This window comes from Ovis aries, chromosome 5, assembly GCF_016772045.2.
Source record: "Ovis aries strain OAR_USU_Benz2616 breed Rambouillet chromosome 5, ARS-UI_Ramb_v3.0, whole genome shotgun sequence".
NCBI lineage: Eukaryota > Metazoa > Chordata > Mammalia > Artiodactyla > Bovidae > Ovis > Ovis aries.
The window spans coordinates 63,799,666-63,813,170 of NC_056058.1; the positions used below are offsets into that span (position 1 = coordinate 63,799,666).

Below are 13,505 nucleotides of genomic sequence, written 5' to 3' on the forward strand. Positions count from 1 at the left end.
CTGAAGGAGCAAGCTGTAGGTGTGAGTAGGAGTCCTCAGGCATAGCAGAGGACTGTCTGCTGAAGGGATGACCAGTGTGGAACTGCAGCTGTTTGTTAGTCCATCATCTTCAGAGGATCGGGTATGCTCTCAGAGAGTGGGGTGAAGCCCAGCAGGATCATGTGTCTCTTGTAGGCCTTGGTCTGCCTAAACACGATGTCAGTCCCATGGAGGTAGTCCAGCATCCCCAGAGCGGCATAGCACTGGTCGACCCTGGAGGAGACAGGAGGGTGCTGAAGCCTAGTGTGCTCATGTCCATTTCACCTGTGCCCACCGGAGCCTTCCTGTCCCCACCATGCCCACCACCTGCTTCTGAGTCACACAATTGGGTATGCACAGATTGCTGGGCCCCTCCAGAGTAAAAATTGATGCTTTTCCTTTGAAAAGCTCTCTCTCTGATTTAATGCACACAAGTCAGAACCTGCAGCAGAGCCTGCTTGTTGAGGTAGGTTCTGGAATCCATCAGATTCCCCTGGAACACTTAGTAAATGCAGTTGCCAGGCCCTGTTTCCCCAGAGGCTTTGATTCTGTGTATCTGAAGTGGAACCCCAGAGCCTGCATTTGAAAAAAGCATCTCAGGTGATTTCTGATGCAGGAGGGTCCTAGACCACACTGCTGAGACTGGAGGCTTTCAGAAAGTGCACAGCTCCCCTTGAATTGCCTGCAGGAATTGTATGCATACATGCATTTTTCTGGTAGTGCCCATAGCTTACGCTATATACTCAAAGGGTCCAGGTGTAAATGGAGCTTAAACAGTGGCAAGGAAGATCCAGTGTCAGAATCAAAATGGCAAGGTGATCTGGGTCCCACGATGGTGGTTATTGTGCTGACCCCAGACGCCTCTCCCTCCACTAGACCCACATTTACACTGAGACACCAGGGTCTGCTGTCAGGAGCTCCAGGAATAAAGGTGAGTGTTAACTGCCCAGAGACCCAAAGTGGGGAGGGGTGCCTAACTTTTGATGGTGGTAGTCATGGAATTCAGGTGAAGGCAAGAAAGGTAGGTGGTAGCCACAGTGGGAGATCACAGTGAAGATGAGGGCCAAGGAAGTCCACGTGGTGATGGAGGGCAAGTGGGAGACCATTACTGTTGGATCCAGTATTGCCGGCAGCATGTTGATCTGCAAGGAGAGAGCTGTCTGAGGGGGGCCTCAGGGGAGGAAGGGAACCAAGGTGGATGGCCCCTTCCCCCAGAGTGGTACCAGGAAGACTTCCTGACTCAGATCTGGGGAAGATGAATGAATTTCTGGACCTTAATTTACTGGAGTCTTTCAGGTTTCCTGCTGGCTCAGACCATAAAAAGAATCCGCCTGCAAGGCAGGAGACCTAGGGTTGATTCCTGGGTTGGGAAGAACTCCTGGAGAAGGGAATTCCATGGACAAAGGAGCCTGGCAGGCTACAATCCATGGGGTCGCAAAGAGCTAGACACAACTGGGCGAATTTCAAGCAACTTTCAGCTTGAAATCTAGGACAAGATATTAACTATTTGAACCCCAATTTCCTCATTATCAGAATGGTTGTTTCTAAATGCTTGTTGGGAGGACTAAATGAGATAACTCACATTAGGTGTCTGGCTTTTCCTTGGATATGCCAGCATAAATGGTAGCTGTGGAAGGGGCAGAAGAAAGAAACTTCCACTGTGGTCCCATTTTGTGCAGGAGACCTTAGCTTAAGGAAGGGGATTGGGGCCCTCTGTCCTCTCCTCTGGGGAAGCCAAGCTCTACTCACCACATGTTCAATAGGGTGGACAGATAGACAGGTTGCAGTGATGGGTACTGTCCACTCATGGTGTTTCTTACGGATTTTCTTATGGAGTTTTGGGTGGTGAAGGAAAGATGGTTACCAGTGGTGGTGAAAGATAGTTACCAGTTCATAATTTGCCAGCCTCCCTCTCCCCATCCCTGATCAGAACTTGAGAAAGCAAAGGTAAAAACTGGGGTTACATATAAGGAGCAAAGTTGAAAACACACTGAATTGGCACCCAGACAGACCTGCCTTTGAGTTTTTGTGGTACATAATTTGGGGAGGGTGACATAGCCTGTCTTTGCCTCATTTGTATGAGCTGCAAAGTGGATGATGGCCAGAAAGGATTCCGTAGGGGAATGAATGGGAAACTGCCCTGCCACAGGCATAAATGGGAGTTCCAGACACTCCTGGGTTGTCTTGGGTTGCCAGCTATGGAGCATAGAGTGGTCTTCCTGTTACCTAGATAACAAGAGGCTTTCCAGGCTAGGTGGTGGTGTCCCATCCCCACAACTCCAAGGAGGCCTTGTTTCCTGGGTGATAGGTGTACCTGGAGAGTGAGGTGCTGGCTGTGATCAGGAGTGTGCTCACCAGTGTGAGTAGCAGAATAGCACTTCCTCAGTCAGCGTGAAGATGACCAGCTCCAGGAGGAACCAGTGGAAGGTGGGGAGCTCTCGACGGCAGGGGTGTCCCCACAACTTGAGGATGGGATAGAGTGAGACCAGCATGGGAAGAGAGATCACGAATTGACTGAAGAGAATCATGAGGAGAGCCTGGTGTGGTTTCATGGGGTCCACCTGTGAAGGGAAAGAAGGAAGGAAGTGGACAAGAGTATAAGCAGGTCTTTGTCTTCTGGAAACCAGGCTCCCCTGTGGACTCTTCTCAGGAGGCCCTCGCTCTGGGCTGGGTGCTAGGAGTAATGCCCGGCTGGAGCTGGCAGCCCCCGCGTGTGGACCAGCTTGGGGGAAGCCACCTGGTCATGCCCTGCTTTTGGTAGGTCCCCTCCCGCAGCCTGAGTGTCTGTCTGAACTTGCCTGCTGCTTCCTCCTGCTACGACTTCCACCGCTGTCCTCCCCATTTCTCGCCCAGGCCCAACCCTATGTATTCACACAGGCACCTTAGGGAGCGTGGAGAAGGCGGTCAGCCTGACTGCTTCTTCAGCCTTTTGGCCCCTGGTCATCCAGGGAGGCTTGACCAGGGTCAGGTGCAGAGATCGAGGTGATGTGCCTCCTCAAGTGGTCTAGCCTTGCCTCACCAGGCCCAAGCGAAGACGGATTTGAGTCAGAGAGCTGCAATCTGGCCTCTTGACCAACTTGTGTAAGTGGGTCTTCCTGCTGTTCAGGGTGGTAGTCACAGGACTACCAGTGATAGGATGTCACCCTCAGGGACCTCAGCTCAGGATGGGGGCCTGCCTGAGCATTCTCCCACGTCACTGAGGAGAGCTGGCCCCACATGCTCCACCCCATTGGGCCTCAATGCTGCAGCCAACCTTTCCTTGGGGACCAGTCACCCCCTTTCCCTTCATGCAATCTAGTCTCACTACATCAGGCCCTAGTGAAGAAGGAGCCAGGGAGCTGCTATATGGCCTCTTGACCAGCTTGTTCCAGGGAATAGCCCCATGACCACAGGTCACTTGCTGGTCCTAATGAACTTGTTTGGGGGTGTCAGAAAGGATTTCTTCCTGAGAAATTTCTGCAAGCTGGAGGTGTATTGCCCCAAGGCAAGGCCAGGTTCAGAGTGGTCCTTATAGTTCAGGCCTGGCTCTCTGGCTTCTCCAAGCACTGTGTGTATTGAGGAACCAGAATTCAGTCTCTAAACCTTCAGTTTCATCCCATGGCAAAGCCAAGTCTGGCCAGCCTCATTTCAGACTACCTATAGAGGAAGTAAAACACCTCTTCTGGCAACCTTGACCAAAAGGAGAGTGTGATGTATGATCACTCATTCATTCAAATGATATTTATGGAGTACTTTCTGTGTTCCTGGCAGTGTGTTGTGTTCTGGGAAGAAAACGGAACAAAACAAATTCCTGCCCTCACTGAACTTATACGCTTACCATTTTAAATAGAATGATCAGGGTAAGCTTCATTGATGGTGAGATTTGAACAAATGATGAAGAGGAAACATTTATGGAGGGGGAGTGTGTTCGGGTAAAGCGAAGAGCTGGTAGAAGGCTCTAAGGCGTCACACTCCTGCCATCTTCGGCTGGAGAGGAGTGAGCAGTGGGGTGAGGAGTGGGAAGGTGAGGTCAAGAGGTGGGGAGGAGACAGTGCATAAGGGCCCCTGAAGCCACGCTGAGGACTTGGACTTTTACTCCAAGAGAAGTAGATGTCATCCCAGGGTCGTGAGCCCAGAGGTGACAGCACATACAGGCTTACTCTGGCTGCTGTGTTGGGAATAGACGGTAGGAGACCAAGAACAGAAATGGGGGGGGGCTAATTAGAATTGCAAAAATACACACAGGAGAGGCCGGTGGCGCAGACCAGGGGGGTGGCAATGGAGGTGGTGAGAAGTGGTTGGATTCCGGAGGTTTCCTGATAGACTGGATGTGGAGTGTGAGGGAAAGAACATTCTCAAGAGTGACTCCAAGGCTTTGGGTGTGAGAAGCTGCCCAACTCAGATGGGGGAGGCTGTGGGGAGCAAAGACTTTGGAGGGAGTAGAAGTTCAGAAATGGTCTGTAGATCATGTTGGATTGGAGATGTCTATGAGGCAGGTGGATATTTGATCCTGGATCAGGAGAGAGTCTGGGTTTGAGAGCTACATGTGTGTGAGCTGTCAGAGTTTAGGTGCTGTTTAAAATCATGACACTGAAGAAACAAGGACAGAGAAGCAGAGCAAGGCTGAGCCCTGGGTGTCAACATTAAGAGGTTGGGGAGATTAGGCTGAGGTGGAGCCAGAAAGCAGGCTGGGAAGGGGTAAGCTATGAGGCTGGAGGACAGAGCAGGGCCTTGGGAGCCAGTAGAAGCTTCAACAGGGCGCCAGGGAGCAACTGTGAAAACAGCCCTGTGAGGTCTAATGAGACAAGCCTGTGACGGGGACACTGGCGACCTGTACATTCTGAAGGAGCCATGGAGGTTAAGGCCTGATGGGAGGAAGTTTCTAGCTAGAGTAGGTGAGAGGATAGTTTTGTGTTTATTTGTACGAGGTACAGGCTGAAGGATTTAGAGTTTTATGATGTCTTAGTTTCAAACAAACCAAAAAATTATAGATGCATAGATATTTATTTTATATATAGCAAAAGCACACATTTTGAACTGTTTAAGACTGGTGAATCTAGGTAAGGGAAAGTCGCTCAGTCGTGTCTGACTCTTTGCGACCCCATGGGCTGTAGCCTACGAGGCTCCTCTGTCCATGGGATTTTCCAGGCAATAGTACTGGAGTGGATTGCCATTTCCTTCTCCAGGGGATCTTCCCGACCCAGGGATCGAACCCAGGTCTCCCACATTGTAGACAGACGCTTAACCGTCTGAGCCACCAGGGAAGTCCTAGGTGAATCTAGGTGGTGGGTAAATGAGTGATCAGGGTACTACCTTTTCACCTTCTGTATATGTGTTTTCCATTCTTCATAGTGTGAAATGATGGGGAATAAGAGTAGACAGAGAGGAACTGGAAACTGTAGAGACAACTCTGCAAAGGGGACCAAAAATATGAGTGGGAGTGCGTATGGGAGAGGGAGGTAACAGTTTTGAGTTTGGTTTGGTTTTTAAGCTGGGATAAATTATAGCAGGTTTGTGATAAAACAGAGAGTAAGAGAGCACGCACTAATGAAGTAATGGTCAAAATTCTCCAAGCCAGGCTTCAGCAATACGTGAACCATGAACTTCCAGATGTTCAAGCTGGTTTTAGAAAAGGCAGAGGAACCAAGATCAAATTGCCAACATCCGCTGGATCATCAGGAAAGCAAGAGAGTTCCAGAAAAACATCGATTTCTGCTTTATTGACTATGCCAAAGCCTTTGACTGTGTGGATCATAATAAACTGTGGAAAATTCTGAAGGAGATGGGAATACCAGACCACCTGACCTGCCTCTTAAGAAACCTGTATGCAGGTCAAGAAGCAACAGTTAGAAGTGGACATGGAAGAACAGACTGGTTCCAAATAGGAAAAGGAGTATGTCAAGGCTGTATATTGTCACCCTGCTTATTTAACCTCTATGCAGAGTACATCATGAGAAACGCTGGGCTGGAAGAAGCACAAGCTGGAATCAAGATTGCCGGGAGAACTATCAATAACCTCAGATATGCAGATGACACCACCCTTATGGCAGAAAGTGAAGAGGAACTAAAAAGCCTCTTGATGAAAGTGAAAGAGAAGAGTGAAAAAGTTGGCTCAAAGCTCAACATTCAGAAAACGAAGATCATGGCATCTGGTGCCATCACTTCATGGCAAATAGATGGGGAAACAGTGTCAGACTTTATTTTTCTGGGCTCCAAAATCACTGCAGATGGTGATTGCAGCCATGAAATTAAAAGACGCTTACTCCTTGGAAGGTTATAACCCACCTAGACAGCATATTCAAAAGCAGAGACATTACTTTGCCAACAAAGGTCCGTCTAGTCAAGGCTATGGTTTTTCCAGTAGTCATGTATGGATGTGAGAGTTGGACTATAAAGAAAGCTGAGTGCCAAAGAATTGATGCTTTTGAACTGTGGTGTTGGAGAAGATTCTTGAGAGTCCCTTGGACTGCAAGGAGATCCAATCAGTCCATCCTAAAGGAGATCAGTCCTAGGTGTTCATTGGAGGAACTGATGCTGAAGCTGAAATACTTTGGCCGCGTGATGTGAAGAGCTGACTCACTTGAAAAGACCCTGATGCTGGGAAAGATTGAGGGCGGGAGAAGAAGGGAATGACAGAGGATGAGATGGTTGGATGGCATCACCAACTCAATGGACATGAGTTTGTGTAAACTCTGGCAGTTGGTGTTGGACAGGGAGGCCTGGCCTGCTGCAGCTCATGAGGTCACAAAGAGTTGGACATGACTGAGCGACTGAACTGAACTGAACCGAAGAGAGCAGGAGAGGAAAAATGAAAAGAATGAAAGAAAGAGAAGGAATAATTGCTGGAGTAAACAAGAGGTGGTGGCTGCAGCATACAGATGGTAGAGGAACAGCTGGAGGAGGAACAAGGAGAGACCACATGCTGCCCCAGGTGGGCAGGGAGAGCATGCGTGCAGTTGCTCCCCGCAGGCTGCAGTGGTGCGAGGCTGTGAAGGGTCTCTTCTACTTGAAGGCAAAGCCATAATCTAGGAGGATGTGTTGAGGATTTGAAGAGGGAGGAGAAGCATGAACTAGCTATCCTGTCCAGAAGAGAGGGAGGGTAAGCAGAGCGTGGACTGGTTTTATAAAATCTGGCAGCTCTGTTCAACTGGTTGAATGAAATAATCAGGAAGGAGTCCCTGCTTAAAAAACAACCACCAAGCACACAGACAGAATTCATGATGGTGGGGTTATCCATTGTTTCAGCAGCTGTGTCCTTCCCAAACAAGGCCAACTGATACCTGTCAGCGTCTGCCATTGCTGTCCCTGTTCCCGTGGGTAAGGGGAGACCTGCCTGACTTCTCTGGGGCTTGGTCAGTGCTGGACTGAGACAGTCATTTCTGTTCCTAAAATGCTGACCCAGGTGTCAAGGGCCAGAACAGGCAGCTGGAGAGCCAAGTCTAGGGGTCAGGAGACCAGACATGAGTCTTGACTGGCTGGTTCTGAGATTTGAGACGTATTACGTACTCTCTCTAAGCTTCTAATCTGGGGGAGCCTTTTGCAGAAGCACTGGGCTCGCACTGGCCATGCTGTGTCCGGGGCTGGCTAGCAGAGTTTGGAGGTCGCAGCTTCAGCCGCTGCTCTCTGTGCTCCAGCCTGCAGAAGCTGCAGCAGCAACACTCACACAGCCATTGCTGTCGACCTGAATTCGGTAGGGGGAGATGAAATTAGGCTTTCTAGCCTCCACCACCAGGAGAAGTCCACTGAAGGGCCAGTAGACCAGAAGAGGCACTTGGGTGACACCTAAAGTTAGGAAGCAGAAGGAAAACATCAGGGCAACTTCCGGAGCTGGCAGGGTAAGTATTCCCTGAACACACGCTCGGTGGTGACTGAGGTTGCACTGTGCGCAGGCCCAGGGCCGGGGCCCTGCTTTTAGTCTTCAGGTGACAAGCCCGCTCTGAAAGCTGGCATGGGTCACTTAAGGAGTGTCTCTATCTCTTTTCTTAGCTGTAGTACGGGGGCAATAGACTTCTAGGTGGTTTGAGACAGAACAACAAAACATTATAAGATGTGTGATGCACTCCACGTAGAAATGACTTTTGGGTCTCTGCCCACTGAGCCCAAAGAATAGCCGAGGAAGGGAGAAGCAGGGGGAGACCAGTTCAGCTCATGACGGGCACTCGCGTCACCTGGTCCTCATGAGCCTATGAGGCCATGAGCAGAGGGAGCTCAGGTGTCTAGTGGGCATTTTCCAAAGTGGAAAACCCATCTCTGAGGGGCTCCCTGGTTAAACAATCTTCACACCCTGCCCTCCTGGAGAGTCAGGGTCCAGACCAGTGTGGTAACAGCTCTGATATTTCCTGTTTGACTTTGTTAAACTCAGCCTTTCCCAGGCTTTTCTGTATCCAGTACTGTTTTCTCAGATAGCTCAGAAGAGGATGGCCATACGTCCCTGTCTGCCCAGGACAGTTTCAATTTACGTCTATGATTCCAGCATCATTCTTAACAACCCCTCCTTTACTCTCACACGTGACCCATTTGGATGATACCTTGTATGGTCTCCCCCCAGCCCCATTAACCTCCTACAGAAATGCTGTTGTCCTGCAGGATGTTTTAGAAAATGCCGATCAACACAAATTTAGATAGGGCTCTTGGTCAGGATCCCCCTTTTCCATGAAGTCACTCCAAATATCTCTGATCTCCTCCGGTGAACAAATAAGCGCTTTGTCCACCGCAAGTGGCCGTTACCCAGGTGACATCACAGTGTTACCTAACTCTTGTGCTGTTCACTGTATTTTCCCTTGATTTGCTGCCTCCTCTGCTTTCAGCATCCCGGGGAGCAAGGGTGTTTTCCTCCCTTCTCTCTCTCTGCCTTCCATCCTCCTCTAGTAGCCCTCTGGCTCCATCAGCTGAGCACCATGGCTTGTGCCAGCCAATACCTGGAAAGTATTTGGCCAACACAGTGGGGAAATGTGACTGGCATAAAGGTCCTCAGGGCAGTTTGGCCCTTAGGCCTAGTGGGCCGTCCATCGAGCTGCCTGCCTCCCTGTTCATCCAAGGTCTCCTTGAGGAATACAGAGTGAAAATCGCAAGAGGTGTCTTGAGCATTTTTTTTTCAGCCCTAACTTGTCAAATTGCCAATATTTTTTCTGTCTTGTATTTGCTTATCACTGCCTATCACAGAGGATAGGTAGTTTCCCCATCATTGTAACAGAGACATAAAATGTTTTCCCACCACTCTCCCCATGTACATTTGTAATTTGCATTGTGTTTTTCAGTGAGTCCTTAAGATTCCATTAACCCGTCATGTTTAATATTTAGCCCATTTTCAGAGTTTTCTTTCTGAAGGAAACAGTCGTCAGGAACATGAGACCTTTTATTTCTCTCTACATTTGCTTTGTGACACTGACACATTTTTATCTCCCCTTCTAGGCTGTGACATAGTTTTGGTTGAGGTTTGTTTTGTAGTCATTTTCTTCCAGTCAGACTGTGACATAATTTGAAGGGGGTAGCTAGAGTATGTTAATACTTTATCTTAAATTTCCCTATATCCTACTTATGAGTTTGGCACAAAGTCACTTAATAAGTACTATTTGAGTGAATGCATGTATAATTGAGGACAGTCACTATTGTAGATAATGCTGTTATAGATATCTAGCTTAAAATAGCTTTTTCTTCTACTCTGTTTCCTTAGTACTCTTCAGAGCAAGTGGCACTATCAGTAAATATTTGCTGATTGAACACATGCTGTCAGGCCCCAAGAGCTGGGGTGCATCAGCTCCAAGGACACAGCCTCACATGAGATGCAGCAACCCTCTGTGCTTGTGAGCCTGACGCCTGGAAACTGGAGTACTGCTCTCACATGCTTTCGTTTATACATAAACTTTTTAAATTTTTCTATTTTTGTGTATGTAGGAAATGTCTCAAGATCTTTTTTTTTAATTTATTTTAAATTGAAGGATAATTGCTTTACAGTATTGTGTTGTTTTCTGCCAAACATCAGCATGAATCAGTCAGAGGTTTACCTGCGTTCCTTCCTTCTTGACCCTCCCTCCCAGCTCCCTCTCCATCCCGCACCTCTTGGAAGTTACAGAGCTCTGGTTTGAGTTCCCTGAGTAATACAGCGAATTCCCATTGGTATCTATTTTATAAATGGTAATGTGTGTTTACATGCTACTCACTCCATACATCCTACCCTCTCGTTGCTGCCCACTTCTGTGTGCATAAGTCTGTTCTCTCTGTCTTTGTGTCCTCTACTACCCTGCAAATAATTTATTTCATCAGTACCATCTTTCTGGATCCCATATATATGCATTAGTATACAATATTTATTTTCCTCTTTCTGACTTACTTTACTCTGTATAATAGGCTCTAGGATAATCCACTTCACTAGAACTGACTCAAATATGTTCCTTATTATGGAACTATTCCATTGTATGTAATTACCACACCTTCCTTATCCATTCATCTGTCAGTGGACATCTAGATTGCTTCCGTGTCATAGGGATTGTAAACAGTGGTGCAATGAACATTGGGGTACATGTGTCTTTTAAGCTTTGGTCTCCTCAGGGTATATGCCTAGTAGTGGGATTACTGGGTCATATGGGTGGTTTTATTCCTAATGTTTTAAGGAATCTTCATACTGTTTTCCATAGTGGCTGTATCAATTTACATTTCCACCAACAGTACAAGAGGGTTTCCTTTTCTCCACACCTTCTCCAGCATTTATTATCTATAGATTTTTTTAAGGTCCATTTTTAAAAATTTTTTTTTCATTCATCTTCCCTCTTTATTGAATTTTGATCATCTTTTTTTTTGGATGAGGATGGTCATTCTGACCAGTGTGAGGTGATATCTCATTGTAGTTTTAACTTGCATTTCCCTAATAATAAGCAATGTCGAGCATCTTTTCATGTATTTATTAGCTATCTGCATGTCTTCTTTGGAGAAATGTCTGTTTAGGTCTGTTGGCCACTTTTTGATTGGGTTGTTTGTCTTTCTGGTATTGACTTGTATGAGCTGCCTGTATATTTTGGAAATTAATCTTTTGTCAGTTGTTTCATTTACTATTATTTTCTCCCATTCTGAGGGTTGTCTTTTCACCTTGTTTATAGTTTCCTGTGTTATGCAAAAGCTTTTAAATTAATTAGGTTCCACTTGTTTATTTCTGTTTTTATTTCCATTACTCTAGGAGGTGGGTAATAGAGGATTTTGCTATGATTTATGTCATAGGGTGCTCTGCCTATGTTTTCCTCTAAGAGTTTTATAGTTTCTGGTCTTACATTTAGGTCTTTAATCCATTTTTAGTTTATCTTTGTGTATGGGGTCATCCTTTTACACATAGCTAGCTGTCCAGTTTTTCCAGCAGCACTTATTGAAGAGACTGTCTTTGCCCCATTGTATATTCTTGCTTCCTTTGTCAAAAATAAGCTACCTGTAGGTGCATGGGTTTATTTCTGGGTATATTTATTTCATGGGCATATTTATTTATACCCTGTTCTGTTGGTCTATATTTCTGTTTTTGTCAGTACCATACTATCTTGATGACTAGTTTCATAGTATAATCTGAAGTCAGGAAGGTTGATTCCACCAGCTCCATACTTCTTTCTCAAAATTGCTTTGGCTATTCAGGATCTTTTATGTTTCCATATGAATTGTGAGATTTTTTAATTCTAGTTCTGTGAAAAATGCCATTGGTAATTTGATAGGGATCACATAGAATCTGTAAATTACATTTGGTAGTATAGTCATTTTCACAATATTGATTCTTCCTACCCAGAAGCATGGAATATCTCTCCATATGTTTATGTTGTCTTTGGTTTCTTTCATCCGTGTCTTATAGTTTTCTGAATACAGCTCTTTTGTCTTCTTTGGTGGGGCTTCCCTGGTGGCTCAGAAGGTAAAGAATCTGCCTGCAAAGCAGGAGACCTGGATTCAGTCCTTGGGGTTGGAAGATCCCCTGGAGAAGGGAATGGCAACCCACTCCAGTAATGCCTGGAGAACTCCATGGAGAGAGGAGCCTGGCAGGCTACAGTCCATGGAGATCACAGAGTCAGACACGGCTGAATGACTTAGGTAGGTTGATTCCTAGGTATTTTTTATTCTTTTTGTTGCAGTGTGAATGGGATTGATTCCTTAATTTCTCTTTCTGATTTTTCATTGTTAGTATATAGAAATGCAAGAGATTTCTGTGTATTGATTTTTATATCCTGCAACTTTGCTAAATTCACTGATTAGCTCTAGTAATTTTCTGATAGAATCTTTAGGGTTTTCAGTGTATAGTAATTTTCTGATAGAATCTTTAGAGTTTTCTGTGGATACTATCATGTCATTTGCAAACAATGAGAGTTTTACTTCTTTTCCAATCTGGATTCCTTTTATTTATTTTTAAATTATTTTTTATTCCTTTTATTTCTTTTTCCTCTCTGTTTGACATAGCTAGGGGGATGTCTCAAGTTCTTTTTTCTCAAGTTCCTTAAACATCCATTCAAGATTGCCCACAAATTTAGTACTCTTTGGGATTACCACTGTCTTTAGGTCCTCTTTCCTTAGAGTAATAAACTGAGAAGTCTCAGAGTAGAGAACAAAACAAACAGAATTAAGCTATAACCCATACCCACCCTAAGGGCTGGTGTCTGGGAATCTTACCTAGAACGTAGAGGAGCCACTCCTTCCCTTCAAATGTAGACAGCAACCTCTCCCAATGGGCTTGCCAAAAGTAGATGGAAGCACCCCAAAATCTCTGAAAATGCCTTGAAAGAAAACTCATTCATGTTTCTGAGTGAAGACTGGTGGGTGGACAGCTCCTGAATCCATGCTCTGCCCGCAGATCTCCCCCGCAAGGCCTGCAGATCCTGAATTAGAGCCGGCCGAGCAGACTCACCCTATGACACAGTTCCAGTGGATCATCAGCAAGAAAAGGCTGGAGCCCAGGATGAAAGCCATCCTCCTCATGGAGCCCCAGATGTGCCCCTTCTAGGGGAGGACCCGAAAATGCCAGGCCCCAACCAGACTAGTGCCTTCTCAGGCAGCTCCCTGCTGAAGCCTCGCAGGAGTGATGGGCCATCAGGTTCTCAGTCATGCCAGCATGGCACATCTGCTGACCTTTCCGAGCTTCCATAGGAGGCTCTTCCTTGTCAAGAGCTCTCAAGCTTGTGCAGAGGTGAGCATGAAAGTTAGAGCTTACGGGTGGAGGGAAGGAAGAGTGCACACCTGCCTCAGAGAATCTAGCAGGCAGTTTTGTCACCTAGATAATGACAGATGAGTCTTCCAAGAGCCATGGGATTTCATGACCAGTCCTCGTGTTGAACAGAGATGCAGATTTTCTATACATGGCTATCACTTGGGAGCTTTTAAAAAATCCCAATATGTAGGCTCCTTCCCAGCTCACTTACATAAGAGTCTCTGGGTGGAGCATGGGCTGCCCTGTTTTTAAAGCTCCCCATTGAAATTCAGTGGGCAGCAAGGCTGGGACGGCCATCACAGAGCGATCTGCAGGATCTTCAGTGAGGCCATGGGGACTTTACTGT

At 46.5% G+C, this 13,505-nt stretch overlaps 1 protein-coding gene across 1 annotated transcript in view; it reads right to left on the reverse strand.

The window, feature by feature from the left end:
- FAXDC2 (fatty acid hydroxylase domain containing 2) overlaps positions 1-13,505 on the reverse strand; it is a 25,720-nt gene continuing 12,215 nt past the window's right edge. The window contains exons 2-8 of the mRNA XM_042250827.2: positions 12,860-12,951; positions 12,625-12,728; positions 7,661-7,779; positions 2,376-2,579; positions 1,768-1,875; positions 997-1,160; positions 1-252 (exon numbers count right to left, since the gene is read on the reverse strand). Of these exons, the coding sequence (XP_042106761.1) occupies positions 96-252; positions 997-1,160; positions 1,768-1,875; positions 2,376-2,579; positions 7,661-7,779; positions 12,625-12,728; positions 12,860-12,951 (948 nt within the window). The 3' untranslated portion in view covers positions 1-95. The remainder of the gene's footprint in view (positions 253-996; positions 1,161-1,767; positions 1,876-2,375; positions 2,580-7,660; positions 7,780-12,624; positions 12,729-12,859; positions 12,952-13,505) is intronic.